Source organism: Bicyclus anynana, chromosome 10, assembly GCF_947172395.1.
Source record: "Bicyclus anynana chromosome 10, ilBicAnyn1.1, whole genome shotgun sequence".
Classification (NCBI taxonomy): Eukaryota; Metazoa; Arthropoda; class Insecta; order Lepidoptera; family Nymphalidae; genus Bicyclus; species Bicyclus anynana.
This window is the reverse complement of record NC_069092.1, coordinates 14,782,052-14,792,011: the sequence shown is the minus strand read 5'-3', so window position 1 is coordinate 14,792,011 and position 9,960 is coordinate 14,782,052. Positions and strand designations below refer to the sequence as shown.

The 9,960-nt window shown below is 36.9% G+C and overlaps 1 protein-coding gene across 2 annotated transcripts in view; it reads right to left on the bottom strand.

Moving 5' to 3' along the window:
* Positions 1-2,777: 2,777 nt before the first annotated feature.
* The window catches only part of LOC112050340 (E3 ubiquitin-protein ligase RNF19B), an 88,372-nt gene continuing 81,189 nt past the window's right edge, over positions 2,778-9,960 (bottom strand). For both annotated transcript variants that reach the window (XM_024088592.2, XM_052883936.1), the window contains exons 8-9: positions 9,530-9,737; positions 2,778-8,112 (exon numbers count right to left, since the gene is read on the bottom strand). In XM_024088592.2, coding sequence (XP_023944360.1) covers positions 7,733-8,112; positions 9,530-9,737 — 588 coding nt within the window. In that variant the 3' untranslated portion in view covers positions 2,778-7,732. The remainder of the gene's footprint in view (positions 8,113-9,529; positions 9,738-9,960) is intronic.

Below are 9,960 nucleotides of genomic sequence, written 5' to 3'. Positions count from 1 at the left end.
TTCTCTCTATTTAATGTTAGTGATGACCCACACTGAAGGTTTACTTATAAGTTAAGAAAAACACATTAAGAATTGCAGAACCAAATCCGATTTGATAATATTATGATTTGTTATATCACTAATATAAATCATAATAGCATTTGAATTTTTTTTTACTACACTTAATTTTAAGAAATACTTGTACCTTCTGTCTCTTCAAATTCGCCATTTCCTTCACTTAGCTTGTTTGAAATATACTCGCTAATAAGTTTTTGTATAAAACCGTTTGTGAAAATTCCAAAAGAAATTCCTTAGCCTTATAACTTATGTCCACGCTCCTGGCACTCACCAACATGTATATTACAAGGCGATCAGACAAATAATTGTCCCTCATCATCATCATCATCCATCATCATCATTATTAATAGGCTCTGGCCTGATGCATGGACATCCAAACAAAACGGTCGAGCCGCCAGCATCCAGTGTCTCCCTGCAACTCGCTTGATGTCCTCGTTCCACCTATTGGGGGTCCACCAACACAGCACTTTCCGGTGCGGGGTCGCCATTCCAGAACCTTGGGACCCCAACGTCCAACTGCTCTTCGAACTATGTGGCCTGCCTATTACCACTTCAGCTTCACGACTCGCTATATCAGTAACTTTGGTTCTTCTGCAGATCTCCTCGTTTCTGATTCGATCACGTAGAGAAATTCCAAGTACTACAGCTCGCTCTATCACCCGCTGAGTGACTGAGTCTTTTTGTGAGGGCTATAGTTAGCGAGCAGGTCTCGGATCCGTAAGTCTTCACTGGCAAGTGGCAACACGCACTGTTCGAAGACTTTCGTCGTCGCGGAGTTTCCCGAACGCTGTCCATTGCTTAATTGTCCCTAAGTTATCTAGTAGGTTCACAGTGCAATGTTTAACAATACGTGCGGTGCATGCTAACAACCGTTAAAGTAATCTATGCTGCGTGCCAGGAGCATGATGGTGATGCGAGGGATAATAATTAATTTGTGTAAAATCTTATGCCTTAGTACAAGATTTCACACCTCGGATGTAGTAAAATACATCGGAAGCGATTATATTCATAGAAAAGGTATATCTAACTAGCGAAAAATGATAAGATTTTTTTAATAATATATGCATATTTCTCAAAGGAAGAAAGGCCTTGGTCTTTCCTTGAAAAATCTAATTTGTCAATCTATGAGCGATAAGGCCGCCTTTTTGTCTACTTATTTTATTTCTTGATTAATATTGTAGTTTTATATATTTTGTTATGTGCACTTCCAAAAGTAGACTAATTATGATTACTGTTCGATGTGTGAAATCTTGAACCAAGTTTAACTATAATGTACATATGTAAATAAAATCATTGCGTAATATTATTTTTAGTTGTACATACAAATGATAATCTTAACAAAATATTATGAACTATTGAGTAATTTGTAAAAAAAATGTTGAGTTTTGATGTTACTTATATACTTATGGTAATGTAATACTAATTTATAAAAAAAAATATCCAAAGTCTGTAGGTGATAATTTATTGTTTCCCCGCTTGTATTAGCTTGAAAAATTCTCTATATAGTATAATATTATGTACATATTATATTAAAGTTTTATTTTACTGAGACGGTATGGGAAAAATGGATACCATGGGTTATTAAGAGAAATCAGTTTACCACACTTTTTGTGAAAAAAAAAAATAATTGTCATTTTTTTTCAGGTTAATGATGAGCATGAGATTCACAATTAAAAATGTTCTATCTTAAATAAGCTTTATGGTCACTTACTTGATAGAGATGAAAGGTTATTAATAAGTTTCGACCTAATACAATTGGTACAGATTGTAATCTTTGTCATAAAAAAAAATCCCCTTTCCTAGTTTCGAAAGTATTCCAGAACCAATATTGATGGTAATTTCATATTTTAACTTATTTTAAAAGCCATTTACCTGTTTATGATCCATAACCTCTACCCTATTGTGTTCTGTCTTTTGAAGGACTTTAGAAAACAATATTAATGTGTTGATAGCTTAGAAACAATATAATATGAAATGCATTTACACTCTCGCTGCCAAAATAAAACAAATGATAGGTATGATGAAGTTGCTATACTATTGCATACTGCTAGTTATTTTTACCTTGAAAATGTATTTTAAAAATCGAAGATAATTGAGCAAAAATGACTTTATAGTGTTACTGCTTGAATCATGAAGGTCTATAATTTGTTAGATGTGAATCACAGAATTTATGATCCTTTATTATTATAATATAAATTCTGTATTATGACTATTATATATTATAGAATTACGATTACAGTTATACAATAATTCCATGAAGTGTGTATAGAGTAAATTATTTTATAAGCGTAAATGTGATAAATTAATAAAATCAGACAGGTGATATTTAAATAAATATTAGTTTTTTTTAAGATGACTTTTATTTAATCGAAAAAAAATATGTATTTCCTCTTTCAATCCATACTAATCTTGGAAGATATGAATGCAAATGTATTTCTGTGTGTGATACCTGCCGCTGCTAAACCGAATTTGGTAAATTTAATAGAGACCTTGGAAGAACATGGGCTTCTTTTTGTCACGAAAATATAAGTGATTAGGACTAAGAAGGAAGTGAATAATAAAACTTATTTCCTTTGCGTCGCTATTATCGAGAAATTTAAATGGCAACTAATAAATAGATATGCCTGGCTTAATCAAGAAGCAGCCTTCGCTGGCATTTATTTCCTTACCGGTTGTATGTCGTAAATAAATTAAGGTGAAGGTAAAAATAATAAAAGTAATTTATAGATATAATCACATTTTAATAGTAGTTTTACAATTTCTATGATTCACGTAACATAGTTCGCTTATAATTAAATTCCGCCTACAAACGTGAAAAATTAAATAATTTAGATCATTAATAGTATTAATTATTCAAAGTATCACAATAATCAGATAGAATCAACAGCGGGCCCTCGTTCACTATGGCAACAAATCGTAACGCAGTAGACTACTATAAGGTTAATATATTTCAGTTTTCAAGACAAATAATCAAACTTTTTAATATGTAAATTAAAAATTAATCCAAACCAAGAACACTAGAAATATACTTGTCATCAAAAAAATTGAAAAAAAGCAGTACTTGCTACGTACTCCCCTTTTCGATTTTTTTGATGAGAAGTAGTTATAAATTAGTTACACCTGTAGACCTAACATGCAACCCAAGGCTATCTCGTGAATCGACCAATAGCGGCGAACTGAAAACGTATCTCTCTCTTCGTTGCTATAGGACGAATGAGAGTAGCGATATTGCCGGTTCAGCATTTGTCATTTTGTCATCACGAGATAATATGTCGTGGATTGCACTTGCATAGGGCTATCTTGACAACTTCGTTCGTAACACTCCCAATGATCCGCGCAGGCCGGGGGCGTGTAGCGATGAATGAAAAACCCACGACTGATGCACGTCACATCCCGCGCGCACGATTTCATACCCGCGCAGTCTATCCCCCTGTCGCCCGCATATCATAGGAGTGTTATCAACGAACTTGCCAGACTATAGCTGTTATGATTCCATAACTAGTCTGCGTCAAATTATCTGCGAAACATTTGGCGCAATATTAGTCTTTATTTACAATGCCATAGTGATCAAGGGCCGGGCGCTGTAAGCGCGAAGCATCTATCAGCGGACGGGCCGCCATAATCATTTATAGTCTAAGAGCCGCATTAGAAACGACCTTCACCCATCTGTTTATTGAATGAAAAGTAAGTTATTATAGTAAGTATGTTAAAAATAGTATAGTGAGTAGGTTGCCTAAAAAAACTGTACCTATACTTTAATACCTATGCCTTCATAAGAACCTATTTAGTGGCGATGAAGTGATCCTCAGAAGGACCAAAGTCACAGCTTCGAAAGTCGCGAAGCCGAATTTCAAAGTGCCGATGGACGTTAAGGTCCCAAGGTGCTGGAATGGCGACCCCGCATCGGAATTCAGTTTTGGTCGACCCCTCTACTAGGTGGATCGAGGCAAAAGGCAAAGCAAAGGTCTTTGTCTAGCAGTGGACGTCCTATTGATGACGCAAGTGATACATTTTATCCATTAAACAGATGGGTGAAGTTCGTTTCTAATTCAGATCCTCCACTATTAGGTATCATTCATTTTGGCAATCCTTACAATTAATTAAATAGTCAAGGAGTTCAACAATCCCAAATCACAAAGGGAACTCAAAAGAATAACCATGGAGGCTATGAAAAGGAATACCTAGCCAGGGTATTCAGGTTGTCGCTGTCACATTATATCAGCATTGTGTGTTCCGTCAAATTGAAAAAAATATACGTTTTTTCTGTTTACATACAAATATGCATATTATATTTAATATGCAATGAAAAAATCATCAATCTTACACATGACAATTTCGTTTTAATAATGTTAATTAATAAACAGTGACTTGGTGGTAAGTTATGCTAACTGGGTTATTCACTAACTTCGGCATGTTTGGCTTATATTTTGTAAAGTAACTAAATTAGTGAATACATACAGCATGAGACACAACCCATTGTTTATTTGAAAACTTGCAGATTTTTAAATACATGTCAAATAGTAAGTGCGTTATCAACTGAGTCGTCGGACCATAATTTGTTTAATTTATCAGTACTAATCTGCCCATCAGTCCGCATGCGAGCAGTGTGAAGTCCAAATCCCCCTCTCCTATAAGGAGAAAGCCCAGGCCTACTACTTTTGAAGACCTAGGCTTTTGAATTGGCTATATATTATGGCTCAATGACTCAGTTGATAGCTTTAGTATAGTCGTAGTGTATGATATTGAGATGCCCGATCACAATACATAATTTTATAGTCAAAGTCAAACTAGAATTCTGAACTCTGTTACTCCACATCTCAACAAGTCAAGAATCTTTGTATAGACATTTGTCTATTGAGTAAAATGGTCCTTTTTCAATAACCTATCTGTCTGTAACCTATCATTGTTGTTAAAAATGGCAAATGACTTAACCTTACAGAGTATAGGCAGGTTCTTTTTATATTATCCATTAACTGACTTATATTTAGATAGGTATTCCAAGCCACCCATCAAAGCAAAGACAAACTAAATATTTTCGTTGTTAGGTACATGGCGCATGTACTTTTTTTTTTAAGTACATGGTACATGTACTTAAAAAAAAAGTACATGCGACAACAATGAAATTTCTTACTTTTCAACGAATAAGCAGTGACTAGCTTAATATAAGTAATTGTATCCTTTCATATGTTCTGAATTTGATAAAAAATTTCATCACATGGTTTCATGATCCATATTTATAGGTACTCCAAGATTCAGGGAATGCATTTGTTGAAAGTGTTCCCCTTATCCACGATTTTGCCCGTAGGGTGGGGCTGGATTTAGGGTTAAGGAATTAATGAATTCCTTAACCCTACATCCAGTAGTCACAAGTCCTGGACTTTGCTCGGAGTATTCCTTTCTACCATGCGATGGACCCGGCACCTGCACGGTGAATCTATGGAATGCTAAGATATTTGTCTCTCTAGCCACAGCCGAAACCTCCCACCAGCCAGACCTGGACCAATTGAGGAAACCTCAATCGGCCCAGCCCGCGATCGAACGCAGGACATCATTTAATGAGTCATTAACAAATCAATGTTTATAATTATTGTCTGTCTGAAGTATGAAGATGGCGGAACTTAACTCTTATCTATATCAAATAGATACAACATGTATCATATACTGGACTCCTTAGACCATTTTATCTATCCAAGGTTGTTACTTAACTGACACTACACCTCACGCCAAAGCTCTTGGCATGCACAATAAGTGTGTATGTGTAAATAATAAACACAATATAGTTAATCTATTCCAGGAAGTCTGTATGGCTTTGGCTGTAGTGGTAAAATGGTAAACTGAAAGTTATTTTAGATAAAGAATGTTCTTTCAGTTTTATGGTACTCTCTTAGTTAGGGGAGCCGCTCTGCTCAAACACAACAAAAATACCAATATACAGAACTGAATGGCTTATTGTGATGTTACACAGATAGCCAAGTTGCAGGATACATGAGAAGAAAAAAAAATTTAGGTAGGCAGTATATAAGTTTAATGGTAGGCGTCCACAGATCCGGTACGTATCGGACGCATCGCATCAAATGGATCTTTGCATAGAAAGCAATACAAGTGTGTCCACTGATCTGCATCAAATGGATTTTATCTACCCTATAATAAAAAACGGTTTAATGCGATACATACGATGCTGATATGTGGACGCCTATGTTTATACACTTACTCGGTCGCCAGTCTACGCTTGACAGACTGCCAAAAGTAGACAAACTACAATGTTTCAAATATAATTGATCTTAATGTAAACTTTTAACAATCAACTCATTAATAGATACTCAATTCAAAGTAACAAGGTCCACTGTCCATTTATGGTATGTTTTATAGAGAATGCCAGGAGCTTTGGCGTAAGGTATAGAGCACAAAATACACAGAAGTGTAGATAACTTTTTCTTTACTCTGATTAAATTATTTAAGACTTATCTGCTTGTGTATACACTACAAAACTCCCATGTATTTTGGTACTAAGTCTGGACATTTCTACAGTTAACACGTTCGCTGTGGCATGGGGTCTTTCGACCTCGTATCAAGATAGGTATGCCATGGAGTCCTGGCTCTACAGAGGTCGTTAGACCTCGTACCGCACCAAGGGAAAGTAAAGAACGTGTTTAGCTGATTTAACTTATCTGTATTACATTCAATGATAATCAAGTAGGACATCGCACTATCTAATCACATTGAAATAGCAAATCTCCATAAGTGTTCATTGTCATTATACTAATTATTTATTTAATTGGAAACATCATACAGCTGTTAAAAAACAAATGAAAAGTCAATGCAAGTAGAGAGAGAATTCTGTATACATACTTAGCATAAATCATAACTTTCTAATTATTATTAACTGAAAATCTTTTTTGACTAAAATCTACTAAAATAGCTGCATTAATTTAAAAAAGGTTAAACAACAAAAAATATCAAAACAATATGAGAATTTATCTGAATATGAAAAATCACAAATCCCTGCCAAATACCATTAAGCCGCCAGTACCACTCCAATATCAAGGCCAAAATATCAATAAACATTAATTTAAACCATAATCTGTCATTGAAATAAATATGAGAAATCTGAATATGATTAAAATAATTACCATTTTCAATAATTATATGGATTACTGAATATTTGTCACATATATTATTGTTTATAGGAATCCAAAATCTAAAAAATAAGATAGCCAGTTGCTAAGGCAATTATCGAGGTGTATGTTCTTATCGTAATCTAGTACATACAGCTCGTGCAGATTAACTTGACAACTGGCTCGAATGACGTTTATACTGTGTTTGTTTGATTGTGTCTCATAGCCAGATGTTAAGTTATTGCACACGAGTAAATACTTCCTATACTGCATTGACTTTAGTATCCCAGTTGACTTTTTAGAGCTATTCTGAAAAGTTTTTAGAATTCGATAAATTTGCCGCTACCTCTCTCTATCTATGCCATTGTGTTAAACAGAGAGAGATAGATGTAGAATCAATCTAATAACAAAGAATAGCTCAGCTGGCAAATGCGTTTCGCTGTGTTCGAATCATTCCAAATAATGAGTCGATGAGTGTCACTTTTCACTTAAAATCACTTCACTTTCACAGTTTCACAACTCCACTGAGATTGTTCCACAATTCAATCACTCGCGATTCGTTACGACGCGTCCGGGGACGGAGAGCGAACGGGGCGCGTCTCACAAGCGGCCGACAGTTCCGCGCGGTGCGACGCTATGAGCGATATGGGGGGTTGTTGGCACTCCCCCACCTCGGGGTCGGGGGGCGGATGAGCGGATCCGTACAGGAATAAGCTACGCAGCCTCGCCGCGGATCTCGAGGTGGAGGCGGATGTCGAGGGCAGGTCGTCGGGCCAGCTGGCGGCGCTGGCTGTGTCGGAGGCGGCCACGTCCGCGGTGACTTCGAGCCGATGGGTGGCGGGGGAGGCCGCCTCGTGCCCGCCCAGCGAGCCCGCCAGCCCGGCGAGCGACGGCGCGCGCACCTCGGCCTGCTGCGACCCGGCTGATAGCGACGCGTCGCCTGTGGACAAGCGGTGTTGATAAATGTTACGGTTTAGTGTGAAACAACCTTAAAGATGACCATAACCGTCAGACCAATTACTTTCTAAGATCTAGAAGTTACCCCTCTGTCAATAATAAATTATCTTGATACAACATGATCATACAATACAAATACAAATGCTTCATTGTGTTAAAATTACACATGCGTGTATTACGATTTAAAATTTAGTGTAGTGTTTGGACACAGGATATATTTATTGATGTTAAATATTTATGATGTGTGAGTTTACCTGGCCCCCCCTCAAAAAAGACAATTTTGTTGGTGAATTTTAGTATGATACAAGTCCAATAGAAGGTCTGAGCCACAACCTAACAACATTTAGTAATGGACATATTGAACTAGAACTTGTTCATTATGTTACACAATATATTCGTCGGGAAACATTTATTTATTGAATGTGTGATATTCAGAAAAGTTTCTTTGCAAAAACAAAAAAAAATCCTTAAAAATATTGAAATTCTATATAAAAATAAATTAGGTTTTAAACCTCAAATTAAAGCACCATTCATCGAATTAAGATACTGATCATGTAGTTGTAACACTGGTCAACAAATTGTAAACATTGACCATTAATTGAAAAGACTGGTAATTTAGTTGTAACACTGGTCACCAAATTGACCATCAATTGAAAAATCTGGTCCTCAAAGACTGATATGAATTAATACACATCTTATGAATTTTAAGTCACTGACTATCAAATTAAGATATCATATGGACACCTAGCGTTGTAATGCTTGACTATCCATTCCATCGCTGATAAGTTCATTACACTAGTGGAACTCACCAGTGGCGGACTCAGCCAGTGGATGGCTGCGATCGAGCCGCAGTTCACTTCAAACTGTCGATTACTGGTTGAGAGAAGGACAGAATGAATATCAGAAACATGAACATAAACATGGATTTAAACTTACCTGGAATGTGCAGGAGAGTGGCTGAATGCCAGAGAATTGTTAAAATGTGTAAAAGAATAAAGAATAAGTTTAATGATAGGTATTATAAAATTTAATTAAAAACTCACATTGATGAAGATCGTCTTAAAAGATCAGGAGTATAAGTTATAGTAGAAAACTAACAGTTGATATAGCCTTACTAGCCCAGTATAGGTTTTACCTTTGTGAAACCACAAGATTTGTGGTAACTGAAAAACATACAGCAGAAACCAAGAACTTACTATTGTATGGAAGTAATTAAAACTGGGGATGTTTTTATATGTAGAAGAGATTGTTTCCTTTAAAGAAGATTTGAGAAATATACATATTTGCAGGAAGCCTGAGGAGTTTCAGCATGACAGAGTTCCGTCACCTGGTCGTCAACCTACCTGGTAGTGACGTCATCAGATCACGCTGCAAGTTTTAAGTATATAAAAGGTGCTCACCGATGCTAGGCTCCAGACGGCGCGAGGCCGCGTCCAGGTCCAGCGCGTTGTCCATCGGCTGGTCGCGGTCGTCGTCGAAGGGCGAGGGGGCGGCGGCGCAGCCCCCCGCGCGGCACAGCGACACCGGCACCACACCGTACACGTAGAACAACAGGATCGGCACGCCGATGCCCACCGCCAGGCCCGCCACCAGCGGTGACACTATCAACTGTAACCACACAAGTAAGACATGCTGATTTCTGAAATAATTTGCCAAAGGTTTCACTGTTATTGTTAAATCAATAGTGGTCATCAAATTAGGATACTGGTCAACCAATTAACCTACTGGTCATCCTAATAAGACAATGGTTATCGACTAAGACACTGCCAGATTCTGGTCATTAAAATAAGACAATGGTTACAGATTACAAGGCTCTGCCAGACACCAGTTG